Source organism: Silurus meridionalis, chromosome 5 (genome assembly GCF_014805685.1).
Source record: "Silurus meridionalis isolate SWU-2019-XX chromosome 5, ASM1480568v1, whole genome shotgun sequence".
NCBI lineage: Eukaryota > Metazoa > Chordata > Actinopteri > Siluriformes > Siluridae > Silurus > Silurus meridionalis.
This window is the reverse complement of record NC_060888.1, coordinates 27,889,269-27,909,751: the sequence shown is the minus strand read 5'-3', so window position 1 is coordinate 27,909,751 and position 20,483 is coordinate 27,889,269. Positions and strand designations below refer to the sequence as shown.

Below are 20,483 nucleotides of genomic sequence, written 5' to 3'. Positions count from 1 at the left end.
AAGACCCAGAAGATCTGGAGGTCGTTGGATCTCATAAAAGATGGTTATTGTTTAACCCCTTAACCACACTTAAAAAAAAAAAAATACAACAAAAAAAAAAGCATGAACTTCCCATACGGCTGAACCATCTGGTCTCCAGATCGAGGTTCAGTAGAACTTTACATTTCCATCTGCACAAAAAAGGAAAAAGTGCTCCATAAAGACTCGACTCCAGGGTTTGGAAAGGTGAAGCAGGCACTTAAGTCCGTCCCATTGCTCATATGTGTGTGTGTGTGTGTGTGTGTGTGTGTGTGTGTGTGTGTTTGTGAATATATATACGTGGTCCAGTTCCGGTTCCGGGTTCCGGTTGTATTAGCCGAGGATGTCGAGGTAAACCGGAGCTGCTTTTCCCAAAGCAAAGAGAATTTTCTGGATCTCTTTGATGTTGAGCCTCTGCTGAGGTTCTCGCTGCCAGCAGCCCAACATCACGTCATAAACCTCCTTAGGACAGACGCGAGGACGCTCCAACACCCGCCCCTGCGTTATACACTCAATCACCTGCAGGATGGGAGAGAGAGAGAGAGAGAGAGAGAGAGAGAGAGATGAAGGACAAATTCGTGAGTGTGAGAGATCTTTAAAAATAAACCTGAAAATGAGCGCCTTCTTAATATTGTGTTGTTCCAGATAAACAGATAAAACAAATTATGTGGAAAAACAAATGGGTTTTTATCTACGAGAAATGGATCTGTGTACAGTTTATGATTTTGAAGAGTGTGTTCTCTGCTCATGTTCTACCCCGTGTTCTCCTTTGTGTTCTCCCCCTTGTTCTCTTCCATGTTCTACCCTATTTTTCTCCCTGTGTTCTCCCCATGTTCTCCATCGTGTTCTTCCCATGTTCTCCCCCATGTTCTCCCCGTGTACTCCCCCATGTTCTCATGTTTTTCTCCATCTTCTTCCTCATGTTCTCCCCTGTGTTCTTCCCCATTTTTCCCACACGTTTTCCAATTTTTTAAAATGTTCTCCCCCATTTTCTCCCTCATGTTCTCCCCATGGTTCTCCACATCTTTCCACTCATTCCCTTGTTTTAACATGTTCCTTTCCTTCACCATTTCCAGAACAATGAAAACAGCGGTTCATCCGGATAAAAGCACGCCAACGTCCTCACTAGCGTTCTCTTTATCGTTATGATTTATTACCTCAGGAGAAATTCGCTGGGTCTCAGCAGGAAGCTAATCTCACAACAATTAGCAAAACCTGTCAGACTGCAGTATTGGAATGAACTCTGTTATTAGCAAAATACACGCTAATTAGCCTTGGCTGGCTTTTACTCCTGGTTAGCTAGATTAGCATGTTACGTATGGCTAATCTTCTTATTAGCAAAGTAAGAAATTAGGTAAGGAAAGAAATTTGGAGCTCACGCATTCATACCTAATCTCTGGAAAAAAATCAATAATTGTTCCTTCAGCAAAGAAACCAAGTTTGAGAAAAAACAATGATTTTTAGGCAGTAGCTTTGACATCCGGCGTAATGAACCCACTGCAATTTGCATAGAGGCAGCGGCGTTCAAGTCGTGATTCTACTAATTTTATAGTGATGAGTGACCTTGAGTCCAACACAAACGTCCTCTTTGGGGACAATAAAGTGTTTTTAATTTCACTTCTAGCTAAAAAGGTAAACAAACAGAATAAACCTAAACCATGCTAATAAGCCTTTAACTTTTCCACATGATTAGCTAGATTAGCATGTTTGGCATAGCTAATCTACTTGCTAGCAAATCCAGACATCAAAATGTGCAATTGATTTGGACTTATATATGTTTGTTTTTAATGACTGTTGTGTGTATGTGTGTGTGTGTGTGTGTGTGTGTGTGTGTGTGTGTGTGTAATTAACTTGACAACATATGGAACATGCTACTTAGAGAAAACTCAAGCCACCCATTAGCATGTGATGCTACGTTTCTGTCTTCTCGGACAGCAGGAAGTGACAGGCCGTGCCTCGTCTCGTCTTCCTCATTACGCCTGATTTGACTCGGAGCCATTGTCGCCTTATTGAAGCCTGTGTCACTTAATTGCTCTGTTCTCATCATCTCAGCTTTCAGCCTTAATTGATTTCACTCGCGGTTAAATACGCTAGCCACGGGCTACGCTTAAAATAGAGCCTCGTCGTAATTCTGGCTCGGAGTCTGACGCCCGGCGCGCTGGGATTTACTCGGAACGCGTGCCGTGTCAGAGCGGAGATAATGGAAAATAAGTGGGACAAGACGACGGGGAATTTTATAACGCACACAGCAGGATGGTGCGATTCCACGCTACGCTACAAACCTGCTCGCATTTCGGGTTCGATTAGAGAAACGGACGGAGCGTGGGTAAAAAAAACAGCAAAAAAAAACGTGTTAAAGTAATTTATTTCCTCCGATTTTATTGTTATTTCGCACCACTTCAATCACGAGATTTACGACTTAAAGCATTCAGGAGCGTCAGACCTGTTAAATCAGATCCTGTACAAGCTCGGGGAGATTTGGGATTTGGGTTCTCCCCATGTTTTACCTCCATGTTCTCCTCATTTTTATTTTTTTGCTGATGCCCTCCATTTTCATGCTACTAAAAACAGCGGCTCGTCCTGATAAAATCACGCTAACGTCCTCGCTAACGTCATTGTCACAATTCATTACCAGAAATTCTCACTGCGGTTAGCTGATTTCACAACAATTAGCAAAACCTGTCAGTAAAATATAATCATGCTAGCAGTAAAAATAAATATAAAAATTATAAAATAAATATACAGTAGCATGCTCTGGCTTTTGCTGGCTAAATTAGCATGTTTGGTACTGGTTATCTGGTTATCCAAAGCAAATAATGAAGTAGTGAAAGAAAGAATGAGCTTGCTAATGATTGCACTAACCAGCGATTAGTCAAGACCTTGCTAGTAGTAAAAAAATCATTTAGCACTAAAAAAACAAAAAGATGCTTATTAGTTTTAATTATGTTTTAAAACAGCTAATCCACTGACTAGCAAACTCAACAACAAGAAGAAATTGCAACGCGATCTTCTCTAGCCGTGAACAGGAAAGAGGTGCTCATGAGGATGCTGGAACACATATCGAGGATTAGTGTATGGTCAGATGTTGCGTATACCTCGTTATTGGCGAGCTGGAACCAGGGCTGCTTGCCGTAGGTGAAAATCTCCCACAGGATGACGGCGAAGCTCCAGACGTCGCTCTCGGTGGTAAATTTGCGGTACATGATGCTTTCAGGAGGCATCCAGCGAATTGGAAGCATCGTATGACCTCCGACCTGACAGGAAAAAAAGAGGGTCAGATAGAATCCTGGAGAAACCTGAACAGTGAACATGATCGAATCGTGTTCAGGAAATTTCATTACAGAAAACATGAAACTACATCCGTTTTTTTAATTACAGTAGGACAAATTAACAACCGTTCCCAACAAGCAGAAGCAATTATTTCAGTTTTTTACACTAATGGCACTTAAACACACTGGCAGTTTTGTGTTTAGTGCTTGATTTATTCGCCTCGTATTTCCCTAATATTGTTTCAAATATCTGTATTAAAGTGAAATGCAGCGCTCATTACAGACTCGAGCTGTTTTGCAGAGAAAATCAATAAACATAAAGTAGATAGCTTGTGGGAAGACAATGCAACAAATTATTTATCTTTAGTTGGGGGTCAGTGTCAAAACTAAAGGTTGTAGCTGTGAATACCTGAGCATAAGACCACATTTAGTGCCCATTTGCTGTTATAATGAGATTTTGTGGAGATTCGTAGAGATTCTTTTAGCCACAAGGGTGTTAATAAAGTCAGGTACTGATGGAGTTGAGAAGGTGAGGAGGCCTGAGGTGCAGTCAGCGTTCACATTCATCATGTTCAACAGGATTGGAGCACTATAGCAGGAGATGTTCCACTAAAATCCATGTACAGCAGGTCTGCTAGTTCAAATGAAAGAAACATTTCATGCTCCTGCACCCAAAGACGTCCTACACAATTGTGTGCTTCTGGCTTTGTGCTAACATTTAAGCTAAGAACCCCAAACAGCTGGAAAAGTCAGGTGTCCTAATACTTTTGCCCACAAAATTGACCACTTGTTATCTATTAATAAACACGGTCACAGAAATATCAGCTTTCAAAATGGTTTGTTTTTATTCTAATGGTTTTCACTACAAAACAACAAATGCTATTACAAACCACCAGCTTTTAACCATTAAATCCATTAAGCCAAAAGGTTTACATTACAACAGAGCATTTTGGTAGATCATTAGTAATTATAATGAAAACAAAGCCTCCAGTGAATGATGTCCTATTGGTCCCTAGCAGCATCTAGTAGATACTAGCATGTGAACTACAAACAGTTGGTCCTAAATGGTTTCAGACAAAACATGCCACCAGAATTATCATTTGACAAATACCAGAAGAGAAAACAATTAAAGTTTTTTATTAAAACCATCAGGACCAATAAAACATTACACATTCTATAACAGTTATTTATGTTTAGCTTATGTGTAATATAAAGAAATAGGTAATAAAAGGTTCCTGAGAACTATAATAGCATAGGAACCTCAAGACTTGTGACATTGGTAATATAGGAATATTTGAACATTGATCAAACTCTGTAAACCCCCGAGTTCAGAACAAGACTCTGGAACAGAGAGCGATTGAAACAATAGACCATGGAAATCAATGTCCTTGAGAAGATTAAACTCTGGTAATATCAGGACCATGAATATGGAGCTATAGCATAATAAGCTTCTGGAACAGGGTAGTTTGGTAATAGAAAATCAGAACTCTTTAAATCTTTGTAATATAACTTTTGAAAAATGAGGCTCTGAGGAACATACGATTTTAGCACATTAAGAAAATAAGGCACTGGTCAGATCATTTGCTGAGGCACAACACACATAGACTGTGGGAATTAAATTTAATTAGAACATATGCGGCTGCCAACAAAGGACCCTAGAAACATAAGACTCTGGAGAAATTGGACTGTAGAAACATAGAACCATGAGAACATAAGAATCTGGGAATACACTGTAGGACTTTGGGAACATAAGACCCGGGAAACATTGGATCCTGGAAACGTAGGACCCTGGAAACAAATGACTCTGGGAACATAGAACACTGGGAATGTAGGACCCAGAAAACATGGGACTCTGGGAACATAAGGTTCTGGAAACATAAGGCTCTGGGATCACAGCCCACTAGGAATATAGGACCCTGGAAACAGAACTGTGAAAACGTAGGACCCGAGAAACATAGGACAGTTGGAAGATAAGGTTCCATTACATAGAACCATAGGACCCTAGGGACATAAGACTCTGGGGACATACTGTAGGGCTCTGGAAACAAAAGACCCTAGGAACATGGGCCTCTAGGAGCATACTGTATGACCATAAGACTCTTGGAATATAAGGTTTGGGGAACCTAAGGCACTGATAACATATAACCCAGAAAATTAAGGACTCTGGCAACATAAGATACTCATGACAGTGAACCCATGGATCATACCACTATTAGAATTAAAGCCCATGGGAACATAAACCAGTAGAAACAAAGTACTCTGAGAGCATAGGGGTATAGAAACAAGGAAATAAGAATGTTGAACCCAGAGAACATAGAAGATGGAACTATAATGACTCAGAACATTAGCCCCAAGGAATAATAAGATTTAGGTCTCCAAGAATATGAGAACAAAAGATCCTTGGGCGGAAGCCTTTAGAGAATCCTACAACAGAAACCTAAGACCCTGGAAACGCAAGATTTTGGACCTCAGGAAATGTAGAACCTTGGAACATAATGCTTTGGGAACTTGGGACCTCAGAAACGTAGGACTGACCTTGATGAAAAGACAGAATAGAGGAAGGAAAAACACCTTTATAATGTGTTGAAGGAGTTTGACAGCTTTAGAGCGCTCAGAGACAGGAGTTAAGTGACGCTTCAAGCTAGATACTAATCGATTAAAACAACGTGTCTTTAATCATCACTGCACCGGGCCGGATTAGTCTGAATTCTATTTCCTCTCGGTGTGGATGGAAGCGTGTTAATTATATCTGTGGTATGAACAACGATGGTGATGTTTTGATGATAGCCACACCATTATAGTGGTTTTCATCTCTAAAGTGGCAGCTGCGTACTGATTACACAGCTCATTAGTGCAGTTCACATGCAACAAAGGGCTTCACACACACACACACACACACACACACACACACACACACACACACACACACACACAGAGCATTACTAAGAGCCAGTGTGGTATCTTTAAAGGTAAAAGCCTGCTTTATTGAAAATATTTCAAGTAGGCACCCTGAACTGTAAGACTTCATCAAACCCCAAGAACATAAAACCCTTAAGAATACAGTATACAGCACAGGAACAAAGTGCTCTGGAAGCATAGAGGAACTTCAAAATCTAGATACCTCAAAAGATTTGGGAACATATACAATGTAAACATCGAACCCCGGTTGCACAATGTCTTGGTTATGGCATGCACCAGAACTGGTTATATTTTATAAACTGTAATCCCAGGAAACAAAAACTGTGGACATGAGAACAAAGGGCTCTGGTATCATAAGGAATATAAAGCCATCAAAAAAAGAGGATTCTGGTTACAAAGGACCTGGAAACATGTACATGGATAGTAATGCTCTAGTAAAATTTACACCCTTGAAACACAGAATTTAAGCGCATAGGATCTTGGAACATAGAAACTTTGGACATAGTACTTTAAGACCTCTTGAAGCATTGAACCTGAGGGTTTTCTAGGAACATAAAACCCATGAAATATAAGACCTGGGAATATTGGACTTGGGCAAATAAATCTGTAGCAGTGTCAGAGATTTAGAACCTGAATACACAGGACTTAGAAACATGTCTCATGTTTTGAATACCAACTGAGCACAGACATCATAGATGAGCTGAATCAACTAAACAGTGGTCCATAGAAAAGCATTGTGCATATACTGTATTCCAAAAGTATTGGGTCACCTGGTCATAAGTACTGTATGTGATTTTTAAACATTGCATTCCACATTCAGTCCTAATTTGCTTTTAAAATTCCCTCCACTCTTCTGGGAAGATGTTCCACTAGATTTTGTTGTGTGCTTATGAATATTTGTGTTCATCAGCCACAAGGGTGTTATGAAAGTCAGGTACTGACGTAGGTGAGGAGACCTGGGGTGCAGTCAGCATTGAGATCAGAGCTCTATAGCAGGTCACTCAAGATCTTCCTCTTCAAAGCATGTAAACAAAATCTTCAAGGAGCTCACTTTGAGCACAGGGGCACTGCCATGCTGGAACAGGTTTGGGTTTCCAAGTTCAAGTGAATGCCAAATTTTATTATAGCGCACCGTCTATACAAATGAGTGACTACAGTTTTGTGGTAACAGTTTGGAAAAGATCCACATAAAGCAGGAAAGGTCAGGTGACCCAATACTTTTGGAAATATACTGTATACACCCCCCCCCGCAAAACAAAAAAAAAAAAGAAAAAACTTTAACTCTGTTTGATAACCTTGTGTCCAATTAGAATTTGAATACCAGGAGGTGGTAGCTCAGTAGTTAAGGCATTTGACTTTGGATCAGAAGGTCACAGGTTCAAATCTCACCATCACCAAGCTGCCACTGCTGGGCCCTTGAGCAAAAGCCCTAAGACCACCCCCTGCTCACTTGTAAGTCGCGCTGGATAAGGGCGTCTGCCAAATGCCGCAAATGTAAATGTAAGTACAGTGGTGTTCCCAGGAGACCCTGCTTTGAAAAGTCTGGGAGAAAGCTGTTGGAAAACTAGTGGGTAAAGCAGCATGGACACCAATTCTGGTTTAGCTAATAATTATTGATAACAAATCTTTTAACATAATAATCATCGTTGTCTGAGAGGAGGTGCTAAAATGATAGAAAAATGTAGCATCCAAGTCTGTAATTACACTTAAAATTGAGTGCTAAGAGGAAAGTCTGTGAATTCTGCCATACTGATGTGAAGGAAACAAGGGAACAGGGCAAGTGTGATCATCAGACCTGCTCTCGGTTCACTGCAATCCCTTTATCTCAAGAGACAGCTCATAACCCGAGACGCCAATGAGGCGGAACAAACAGACATTAGTCCTCGCTCTGTCCCGCCATATTTCTCGTCCTCTTCTCTGTCTCTCAGCTTCTACAGCTTTCCTGCTAGTCCAGATTTTCCTTTGCTATTCAGAACTGCTCAAGGATTTATGATCTCGTCTCATTATAAGGTTTTATCGCTTTGTTTACAACAATGACATGAACCAAGTCTGAGTCTTGTGAGCCAGTGTCGGGTTTTTTTATGAGTCATTGAATCTTTTAAAAAAGGTCTTTCTTGCTAATGAGAATTTTAGCTTTTTTGCCAGTGACGGTTGAATTTTTTGCAAGTCATGGTTTTAGCTTTTTGCTAATGAGCATTTAAGAGTTTTGCTATTGAAAGCTTACATTTTTTGCTAGTAGGAATTTGACATTTGTGCTGATAACAGTTTTAGTCTTTGCAAATGATGGCTTTACATTTCTGCTGGTCAGAAGTTTAGTTTTATGGTAGTAAAAGTTCAAATCTTTTGCTTGTAAATGTATTCGCTTTTCATTATTGAACTGAGCTGCTTGCTAGTCAGTGCAGAGGCCTTTATTACTGAGTGTTCTGGGTCCAGCATTTCTCATGGGTCTACCATTGCTCAGTGGTCCAACATTGCTCAGGTGTCCAACATTGCTCGGGGGGCCAGCATTGCTCAGGGGTCCAGCATTGCCCAAAGTTCCACCATTGCTCAGGGGTCCAACATTGCTCAAGGGTTCAGCACTCCTCAAGGGTTCAGCATTGCTCAACTGTCCAGCATTGCTAAGGAGTCCAGCATTGCTCAGAGGGCAGCATTCATCAAGGATCCAGCATTGTTCAAGGGTGCAAAATTGCTCAGGGGTCCAGCTTTGCTCAGAGGTCCGACATTGCTCAAGAGTCCGACATTGCTCAGAGGCCCAGCATTGGCAGCCAGGTGGTGCTATAATTTGAACAAATGTCCTTCAGATCAGAATACCAATATCATAAACACTGAGCTACCACTTACCTCACACAGTTTGTAGCTTGTACTGAGACATTATTTTATTTTTATCTTTTCTTTCCCAGGAAGGCCTTTCCTTGTGCTGCATTAATCTTCAAGTAGAAGACGTTGTTGGGTTCCTCTGATCAATCAGAAGATTAAGTGAGGTTGTGAATATCACAAGTTACAGGTTAAATAATCATTCATTCTATGTGGATTATGATTTTAAATAAAGTGCAGATTGCATAGCCCGCGAGCAGAATTTTTGGTTTTCCTGATGGTTTTGCTAATGAGTATTTCTTGCTTACAAAAAAATAAAAATGTTTTTTTATTGCCAGCAAGTGTCCTGTTTGTGTTGGTGTGTTTGTCTCGGAGCATTGTGAAGCCTAAATGAATGGATTAGCTTTTTATTAATCTAATTCATTTGTGTCTGGCCATCTCCCAGCAGCTCCTTCCTGTGTGGAACAACACGGAGCAGATAAACGCGGGGGGGCCAACAGCAGGGGAATCGTCTGAAAACAGAATTACAGACGTCAGGGAAGGTGATGAGCAGCGTCAGTGCGATCTCAAAAGGGCAGCGTATTGAAAAGCAGAACAATTAGAAAGCATTTGACATGCTGAGAACAGGAAGTGAGTCATTCTGCAATTGTGTCGCTAAATCAATAGCATGGCTAATCTAGCGAAGGGTGTGTGGGGAAAAGCCACACACACACACACACACACACACACACACACACACACACACACACACACACCATGGAAGAGGAACAAAATACAAAATAAGCCAAAAGAAATTTCTTCTAATTAAAAACAGGTATACAACATAAATATAAGTTCTCTATGATGTTCCATGCTCTCAGGGTTCCACAGTTCCATGCTTGAGGATCATTCTGTTATAGGATCCATTTTCTTCCAGTCTTCTAGGTTTGTATTTTTCCGAGGTTCTATCTTTGCTGAATGCAGTGTTTTTGAGATAGTGTGGTCGCAGGATCCTATACTGTTTCTCCAGGGCTGGATTCAAAGAACCTTTTATTTCCAGAGTTCTATATTCCCAGAACCTTTCATTTTTAGGGTTCTATATTCACAAGGTATTTACTTACCAGGGTTCTATATTCCTGGAATCTTTAATATACAGGGACTTATATTCCCAAAACCTTTATTTTCCAAGGTTTTAAATCACCAGATCATGTCATTTCCATGGTTCTATATTCACAGGGCCTTTCAGTTTTCAGGGTTCTTTATTACCAGAACCTTTACTTTCTAATGATCTGTATTTCCAGAACATTTCATTTCCAGGCTTATATATTTCCAGAGCCTTTTCTTTTCAAGAATAATAATTCCCAGAACCTTTCATTTACAGAGTTTTATATTCCCAAACCCTTCACTTTCCAGGGTCCAATATTTCCAGAACTTTTAGTTTTTAGTGAATTATGCATGGAGAAGCTGGTGTTGGATCTGTGATGATTTCAAATTTTGAGCTATTTTTCTCAGTAGCTCCTGTTCCATAATCTCAAATGACTGTATAAGACTGTAGAAAGAATATCACTCATAATCACACACTCCAGTGCTCATGTTAGTTCTCACTCTCCAGTGTTCTGTAGTGTTTAAAGACTATAATCACACTCTTGATGTCACCCAAACGATGATGAGGTTCTGCTTTTGAGTCTGGTTCCTCTCAAGGTTTCTTCCCAATAACATCTAATGGAGTTTTTCTTTCACTGCTCATCAGGGATCAACACACATCGTTCACTTGCATTCTTAAATTCTGTAAAGCTGCTTTGAGACAATGTGAAAAGTGCTCTTGAACTTGTATTTATAATCCCAGAACCTTTATTTATATCAAAATGTTTAATTTGCAGAGTTCTGTAACAGCAGAAACCCAAATTGCAAAGTTTTAAATTTACAGGGTTTTTCTTTTCCAAGCAGCCCATGTTTCCCAAGCATTCTATCCTATCTAGAGCTTTCCCAGCTAGTTTAATGTTCCTAGGATTCCTGGGGTGTTTCAAGAGTCGTATGTACCAAAGGACCTTTAGTATCCAGGGTCCTTTATTTCCAGAGTCTTTTGATTTCAGGATCTGCTGTTCCCATGGTTCTGTTCCTATTCTGTTTCTATAACTTTTAATTTCCATGGTTTCTGTGATATATTTTGCTCTTCAGGGTCTTGAACCTTTCTAGATGCTGACAGTCTAATGGTCCATATTTTCAGTGGAGTACATTCTGCAGCTTTAGGTCTCAGGGTTAGGATTCCAAATGGTTACAGAAGGTGTGAAGGTGCCATGATTAGCCATTTATACCTTCATCATTAAAGTTGATACCAGCTTCTTAGCACCTTATAAACGTGTTCATCTTCTTCTTACTGGTGAGAAGAATCTAAAACAGCTTCATCATTAAAAATGAAAATGTTATATTTAAATCATGCAGCAATCCTGTAGCTGTAACTTCCTTTCTCTCACTCATGGTGGTTTCTCTTCAGTGTTTCGACCCCAATCTGCTTCCCGGATCTGTGCCGTGAGGAGAAGGGAAGCTCTGATGGATATGAAGCGTGACGGCGGCATTGTCGCATGCGGATGTCGGCTGTAATGCGGGTTAATTAAACCTGCGGCCGTGCGCTAAACTCTCCATTCCAGTCCTGAAATCGTTCTGACAGCTGCGAAAGTCTTGTTTAACACAACGGCGCCGGCGTCCTGTCCAATAATCACGCTGGTTTGTTATTCCTCAAAATCAGCCTGTTACACACTTGAGGGAAACTTCATAAACGTAACAAACGCCACCCCTCTTTCCCCTCTCAGCAACAATACCAACAAAGCACACCAAGACAAACAAACTACAAACAAACAAACAAACAAACAAACCAGTCTTGCTTGCATCTTCATTCTAACCCAGATCAGTTCCTCATTTCATGTCATGTGACCCAGTCCTCAAATATAAAAAAAATCTGATGTAAAAATTATTTATTTTGTTTTATTATTGTTATTATTATAATAATTATTATTATTATTATTATTATTATTATTATTTTAGGATATTTATTTTGTTTATTCCTGTCTGTAATAAAAAAAAGACAACGCAGACAATGAAAAAAAGATTAGAGAAATGAGCTGAAAAAAAATTAGAGCAATAAATTATAATATTAAAGAGCAGGAACAAAAATTTGGACAAAAAAGTCTTTAATTAAAGATAATATAATATTGTGCAGAATCCAAAATAAACAATAAACATTCTTATTATTATTATTATTATTATTATTATTATTATGGGAACTTGATCTCGTATATGATATGGTATCGTGCCACACGCAGCAGTTTTCCCGACTCACCCGGTAGTAGTCAGTGCTGTAGATGTCTCTGGACATGCCGAAGTCTCCGATCTTCACCAGAAGGCCGTTCCCGACCAGGCAGTTGCGGGTTGCCAGGTCTCGGTGCACGAAGTGCTGAGATGCCAGGTACACCATCCCTGCTGCGATCTGAGTGGCTATGTGCAGCATCTGAGACAGACCCAGCTCCCCGTTCGTCTGCAGCGGCTGACCGTCCACCAAGATCATGGCATCAGGACCGTGAGCTCTGTCAGGAGACACCACCACATACCGAACATCAATTCGGTATCAATACATTTATCAGACTTATCAGACGCTAACCCAGTGAGTCAACGCTAACCCAGTGACTCAATGCTAACCCAGTGACTCAAAGCTAACCCAATGACTCAAAGCTAACCCAGTGACTCAAAGCTAACCCAATGAGTTAATGCTAACCAAGTGGTTCAACGCTAATAAAGTGAGTCAAAGCTAACCCAATGAGTCAATGCTAACCCAGTGAGTCAATGCTAACTCAGCACGTGTAACTTCTGTGTAACTCTTTATTTTGGATCCTGATTTTTCCGCTTGAAGAAACTTTGTACATGGAATCTTAGACATCTGTCAATCAAACACAATTAGTTATTTGAATATTTAGGCCACACCCATTAGGATTGTTCTCAGAGCAGGGCATGTTTAATTAGTGTGTTCGTTTTATCCTTTTATTGATAAAATACGGGAAGCTCTCAGCCAATCAGAACGCACCACACTCGGATTATCAATAAGGAAGAATCGTGGGATTTTCCATAACAGGAAGCTGGACTTCTGAAAGAAATCCTCTGAAGCGTGATGATCCTCCTCCTGCATTCTGGTCACGAACGCTCTTCATCACGCAGAACCGGCGTTCCTGTCCGTGCCAGCGCAACAGCATGCAGGAACCCAAGGGAACCCTGGAGCGTGTGTGTGTGTGTGTGTGTGTGTGTGTGTGTGTGTGTGTGTGTGTGTGTGTGTGTGTGTGTGTGTGTGTGTGTTATCCGGTGTCATCATGTTATCCTCTTAATCCAGGCAGCGGGAGTTAGCGAGCGTTTGGCGGCGCTTCCCAGGACGGTTCTTGTCAGAACCCATGTACGCAGTGTATCATCTCACGTCCTGTTTCTCTCACAGTTCCTCCGCTGAGCACTCGTTCCTCATCCATCAAGCTCCGATCGCTCGTGCCAAAGAGAGAGAGAGAGACAACAGGAAATGAAATCTGCTTCGTCGCTGTGGATGCGAAACAAGAAGGTCTGAGACGGATTTCCATGAAAGCAATTGAATAATACAGAGGAAAGATCAGGAGCAAGTTCCAGCTACACCTGCAAGTGTGAATAAACACACCTGAGAGATGAGAAGAAACACACGTGCTACACGTACAACGCTAAACTACACACCAGTATAGGACATCTGACTTTTCCACCCAGATGTGGTTCTTATCCAAACCGGTACCAAAAACTTGAAGGCACACAATTGTGTAGGACGTCTTTGGATGTAGGAGCATGAAATTTTGACTTCACTTGAACTAGGAGATCCAAAACTGTTCCAACATGACTATGCCCCTGTGCACAAAGCAGCTCCATAAAGATCTGCTTCTTATGGTTTGGAATTGAAGTGGAAGATCTCCTGCTGTAGAGCTCCAACCCTACTGACATGATGAATGTGAACGCTGACTGCACTCCAGACCTCCTCAACTTCTCACCTACATCAGTACCTGACTTTACCAACACCCTTGTAACTAAAGACATCTCCACAAAATCCAGTGAAACATCTTCCCAGAAGAGTGGAGGTTACTCCAAAAGCACATGGAGCCTAAATGAGATGTTCAAAAAAGAGCACATAGGAAACTTAATATGAGGTGTCCACAAACTTTTGGCAGTATAGTGTGTACTGTAGATTTGTAGATGTTTCATTAGAGAACTCGTTGTCATGTCTGCACAAGCTCTTATCTGTGCTCTAATCATTTTCTTCTAGATGTTCTTTCATCCAGCATGGAACATTGTGGATTCCTGTAAGCCAGCGAGCAGCTCAGATGATAAACAGAGCAGGATGAACTTTGAGGAACTCGTTCTGATTTTTGGAAATTGTAAATTTTCAGCTCTAAAATCTACAGAAAGTCCTGATGAGAAACATACCTGAGGAACTTGTTGAGATCTCCGTGCTTCATGTACTCGAACACCATGATGAGCGGATCTCCGTCCACGCAAACGCCGTAGAACTTGACGATGTGCTCGTGCTGCAGGTTGGTCAGGAGCTCGGCCTCGCGTTGGAAATCCTTCCTCGCTGCCAGTGTGGGGTCCTTCAGGGTCTGAGAACACAGAGGAGCATCCATAATGGATTCAAATGAGATTTCATCCTGAGCACTGGGAGGAGTCTCCAGTTCCAGAGCTTCAGCTTTTAAAATTTGTATCCATTTATATTTTTTATTTTATTAGGAGCAGATTTAAAATGTAGTTATTCTACAACAGCTGTGAAAGAAAGAGAGAGAGAGAGAGAGAGAGAGAGAGAGAGAGAGAGAGAGAGAGAGAGAGAGAGAGAGAGAGAGAAAGAATCTGTCTGTCTTTCTTTTTGTTGGTCTTTATGTCGCTCACTCTTTCCATGAATGTCTCTTTTCTTTCTATTTCTGTCTCCCTCCCTCTCTCTCACTCTCTCTCTCTCTCACTCCCACTCTCTTTCTCTCTCTCTTCCCCCTCTCTCTCACTCTCTCTATCCTTCTCTTTCTCCCTCCCCATCTCTTTCTCTTCCACCCTCCCTTCCTCTCTCTCTCTCTCTCTCTCTCTTTTTTCGCCCCTTTATGTCAAGTCAAGAAGTTTTTATAGTTATATGAACTGTATTAATATTTGACTCTGTACACAGTGAAATGAAACCTCGTTCCTGCAGAACCCCGGTGCTGCAGAGTTCAGGACTAGTGAACGTCCTCAACACATCAGTGCAGACAGACGGTGCAGGACAACACGAGACAGTGAGACAGTGTGTAAACAGTTTGTAGTAATGAAGTGTGGATGGTGCTGAAGACATGAGTGTGTGAAGTGAGTACAAGTGTGTGTTTGAGTCCGGGTGCTACAGATCAGATTGTGTGTGTGTGTGTGTGTGTGTGTGTGTGTGTGTGTGTGTGTGTGTGTGTCTGTGTGTGTGTGTGAGGGGTGTGTGTGTGGTCATCCACAATGCTGTTGGGTTTGCAGATGCAGCGTGTGGAGAGAGACTCTTGATTATCTTCTCAGTCGTCCTCACAACTGACGCTGCTCAGGATGCTCTCGATGGTCCCTCTGTAATACATGGTCAGGATCGGGGAGAGATGGGCTTTCCTCAGCCTTCTCAGAAAATAGAGATGCTTCTGGGCTCTTGGTGATGGAGCTGATGTTGAGTGACCAGGTGAAGTTCTGAAGTTCTCCGCCAGATGAACACCAAGGAATTTGGTGCTCTTGACGATCTCTACAGAGGATCCATCGATGATCAGTGGAGAATGGCTGCTCCTTTGTTCTTCTCTGTGTTGCTCCACACCGGGCTGTTAAATGGTGCACCTTCTCTCTGTATGCTGACTCGGCGCTCTTGCTGATGAGACCCACCACGGTCGTGTCATCGGCGAACTTGATGATGCAAACTTGGTCTGTTTTTAGATCCAGCTACATCCCTTACTTTTTTCACTCCTTTTTCTCTCTCTCTCTCTCTCTCTCTCTCTCTCTCTCTCTCTGCCCCCTCACCACAAAAAGTGTAGACTCCTCTATTCTCAAAACATCAGAAGTTGCAGCTTGACCTCTGACACTGGAGGCTCCTTCCTGCTTCCCCGTTCCATAAAACATTCCACCAGACAGAAAACTCCCTGTTAATGAACCGTTGCTATGGAAACTATAGCACGACGACGATAATGAGCGTATTGATAGAAAACCTACGCTACTGTCGGAGCTGCTGGTCTACAGAATTCAACACCTTCTGACCAATCAGAGGCCAGGATTCTGCAGTGAATCCAGCGTTTATTTTGAGTTTAATCTCGACGGTTTTACGCGATTTATCTTCATATCATCCCGACTTCAGGGTGCACAGCCGCCATCTCGGTCTTAATTATTCACACTCCGTGTCACAGGTTGTTACCAGACTCATTTAGATGGATGGAGGCTTCAGAAGAACAGATGGTGGAGCTTTATTTCTCTATTAGACACCGGATTAGCCAAGGCCACCTGCTGGGGGGAATGTAAGTGTGTATTAGCTACAATCTCATGTGTTTTCTGTGCGTGTGTGTGTGTGTGTGTGTGTGTGTGTGTGTGTGTGTGTGTGTGTGTGTGTGTGTTTGAAAAACACTATTCCACTATCTTGATGTTGTTGCTTCTGTAAACGTTGATATTAGCGTTGATATTAGCTGCATCTTCATAACCATCATTCATCATTTATGGAACATTTCAAATATCTTTTCTCTTCTTGTAGCCCTGAAGCTCCTTAGCTGGATCTGGAGATAGGAACTGTAAAGACCTATAAGATACCTGAAGCTAGTTAGAAGTTCTGGAACAATGTTTCCAGGATCTGACTGTTTGAGTGGCTTCTTTGGAGATGGTTCAGATCACAGATGGAGGTTCAAGAGTGGAGCTATGATTACACAATCTAAGCATCTTCTGTATATCAGTCTGAATGCTGAGACCAGAAGATATCAACTGATTGATTTACCTGACCAGGATCTACAGGCTGCTCTGGTGAGGTCATTTGGACATCTGCTTTGTTTGAGCCCTTAAACTTGATCAGGGAACAGATACAAATCCCTGTTATAAGAACCGTGATGAAGAAAACTGAAAAAACATCAAACAGCAGTGACAGCTCGCTGGTGCTGGGATTTAAACCCCTGACTTTTTGATCCAAAGTCCAATACCTTAACCACTGAACTTCCACTTTCCAGACGTGACTCTTCCAAGAGCTTGTAATGCATCAGACCTTCAGATAGTGGTGCTGGACTTCATCCTGTTCCTCACACGTCTCGATATCATGCCATCATCAAACCTGCACTCAGAATCTCAACTTTGTTTTGAGTTCCAACACAAATCCAGGAGCCTGGAGTCAGGTCAGGTCAGGTCAACTTTATTATCCCCGATTTGTTTCACAGCCAGCAGAATCCATACAATCCCAAACACACAACAACAAACAGTACAGAGAAAAAAACAAAAAAACAAAAAGAACTCCTGAGTTCTGCATTCTGATTCTGCAGAGTTCTGTATTTAATCTTTACTGTATATTTTTGGAAAGCTTTTTCCATGCACCTCCAGGGTTGGGGTTCAAATCCAGCCTCTGCCCTGTGAGCCTGGAGTTTGCATGTTCTCCTTATGATTTAGGGTTTTTCTCTGGGTTTTCTGGTTTCCTCCTTCTAGTACTGTAGGCTTACTGAAAAAATTGTAATTATCTCGAGTGTGAGCTTCTACAGGTTGGGACCCTATTTAGATCATTGCTCCAGAGAGGGAGAGAGAGAGAGAGAGAGAGAGAGAGAGAGAGAGAGAGAGAGAGAGAGAGAGAGTGTGTGTGTGTGTGTGTGTGTGTGTGTGTGTGTGTGTGTGTGTAAATTGTGCCTGCAATGGGTTGGAACCCCTTTCAGATTGTGTGGTTGGATGGATGGATGGATGGATGGATGGATGGTTGAATGGTTTAATGGATGGATGGATGGATGCATGGATGGTTTAATGGATGGATGGATGGATGGATGGATGGATGGATGGATGGATGGTTTAATGGATGGATGGATGGATGGATGGATGGATGGATGGATGGATGGATGGTTTAATGGATGGATGGATGGTTTAATGGATGGATGGTTGAATGGTTTAATGGATGGATGGATGGATGGATGGATGGATGGGTGGATGGATGGTTTAATGGATGGATGGATGGATGGATGGATGGATGGATGGATGGTTTAATGGATGGATGGTTTAATGGATGGATGGATGGATGGATGGCTTTTTTCAGAGACAGCAAATTCCTCCAAAAATAATTCTTCATTTTGCTTTCATTTGAACTGCATTCCCGGGTCGAGCACGGCATGTACTGTATCAGATGCATTTTTTTGTCGAATAATAATTCTGATGTATATTATCCTTATGAGTCATATCCAGCATTATAAGGGTTACAAAAGTTTTCCATTAGGCGAGTAACCAAACTGGTGTCCCGTGATACCGTGTCTGAAAGCTGAACGTCCCCCTCCTGTATTATTGATCCCACCAGTATATAGTAAGCAGATCTTTCTATCTCACATTGATCTCTAGCACTTGATCCACTATCATCATAGTCACCATCATCATCACCATCATCGTTCCCTGGTATCATTCTCAGGTTCATACACAGAGGTTCTATTAACCAGATCTTTAAAAGAGCCCTGACCTTGTGTAAGTGGAGATAAAAGTCACTCAGGTCGTCTCTTACCTTCACGGCAACGAGCATCTTGTCCTTGGTGGGACTGAGATTATAACACTCCGCCAGGAAGACCTTCCCAAAGGCGCCTTCACCGAGCTCTCGCTTCAACACGATGTCCCGTCGCTTTATGTGTTCCACGTCTGCAGAGGGAAAAAGAAAGAAGATCTGGTTCCAGTATGATGTACAGTTCGGACAAAGACTCTGTGTCCCTCAAATGTTTAGTTTTAATATCTTGTAAATTGAAAGATGAACGATATAAAGCCATGCTGCTTTACATGGACCACCACAAAGCCTCATATTGAGGCACAGAGATCCTCCTAAAGACTGAAAAATTTTTTGGGAAGAAATAAAGGAACCAACTAGAATAAAGATGCATTCAGAATTCTTTCCACCAAAAAACCTCAGTGGAAGTTCTGCTCAAAACCTTTCCATCAAACCTTATTATAATACAATGTGGTTCAAGGGGTGTTCATTCTCTATTTTATTGTTCCTATATTGTATTAACACACACTTCTTACACTGGGGTGATGTTTTTTTGCATTTATGAAAGGAGAGAGAGAGAGAGAGAGATAGGGTAAAGGAATGAGGAATTTATTATTTAGCAAAAGTTTATTGTATTATTTTCAGGAGACTCGTCCTAAAAATTCAGGGGCAGGGTGGAGATTAAGATTAAAGTGAGAGATTAGTGTAAAAGATGGGGTTTAGTGTTGCTGTGATAGGTCAGGGGCGGGGTTTAGGGTTAGTGTGATAGGTGAGGGGGGTTTAGGATTAGTGTAATGGATGAGGGAGGGGTTTAGGATTAGTGTTATAGGTGAGGGGCGGGGTTTAGGGTTAGTGTGATAGGTGAGGGGCGGGGTTTAGGATTATTGTTATAGGTGAGGCGGATTTAGGGTTAGTGTGATAGGTGAGAGGCGGGTTAGGGTTAGTGTGATAGGTGAGGGGCGGGGTTTAGGATTATTGTTATAGGTGAGGCGGATTTAGGGTTAGTGTGATAGGTGAGAGGCGGGGTTAAGGGTTAGTGTGATAGGTGAGGGGTTGGGTTTAGGATTAGTGTTATAGGTGAGGGGCGGATTTAGAGTTAGTGTGATAGGTGAGGCGAGTTTAGGGTTAGTGTGATAGGTGAGTGTCTAGGATTAGTGTAATAGATGAGGGAGGGGTTTAGGATTAGTGTGATAGGTGAGGGGCGGGGTTTAGGGTTAGTGTGATAGGTGAGGGGCGGGGTTTAGGATTAGTGTGATAGGTAAGGGGTGGGGTTTAGGGTAAGTGTGATGGGTGAGGGGCAGGGTTTAGGATTAGTGTGATGGATGAAGGGTGGGGTTTAGGATTAGTGTGATAGGTGAGGGGTGGGGTTTAGGATTAGTGTGATAGGTCAGGGGCGGGGTTTAGTATTAGTATTATAGGTGAGGGGTGGGGTTTAGGATTAGTGTAATAGATGAGGGAGGGGTTTAGGATTAGTGTGATAGGTCAGGGGCGGGGTTTAGGATTAGTGTAATGGATGAGGGAGGGGTTTAGGATTAGTGTTATAGGTGAGGGGCGGGGTTTAGGGTTAGTGTGATAGGTGAGGGGCGGGGTTTAGGATTATTGTTATAGGTGAGGCGGATTTAGGGTTAGTGTGATAGGTGAGAGGCGGGTTTAGGGTTAGTGTGATAGGTGAGGGGCGGGGTTTAGGATTATTGTTATAGGTGAGGCGGATTTAGGGTTAGTGTGATAGGTGAGAGGCGGGGTTAAGGGTTAGTGTGATAGGTGAGGGGTTGGGTTTA

General features: G+C 41.9%; 1 protein-coding gene across 5 annotated transcripts in view; it reads right to left on the bottom strand.

Moving 5' to 3' along the window:
• Nucleotides 1-314: 314 nt before the first annotated feature.
• Nucleotides 315-20,483, bottom strand: part of ntrk3a (neurotrophic tyrosine kinase, receptor, type 3a) — a 198,340-nt gene continuing 178,171 nt past the window's right edge. For all 5 annotated transcript variants that reach the window (XM_046849856.1, XM_046849857.1, XM_046849858.1 and 2 more), the window contains 5 exons: nucleotides 18,733-18,863; nucleotides 14,475-14,647; nucleotides 12,337-12,580; nucleotides 3,114-3,272; nucleotides 315-537 (listed from right to left, as the gene is read on the bottom strand). In XM_046849856.1, coding sequence (XP_046705812.1) covers nucleotides 352-537; nucleotides 3,114-3,272; nucleotides 12,337-12,580; nucleotides 14,475-14,647; nucleotides 18,733-18,863 — 893 coding nt within the window. In that variant the 3' untranslated portion in view covers nucleotides 315-351. The remainder of the gene's footprint in view (nucleotides 538-3,113; nucleotides 3,273-12,336; nucleotides 12,581-14,474; nucleotides 14,648-18,732; nucleotides 18,864-20,483) is intronic.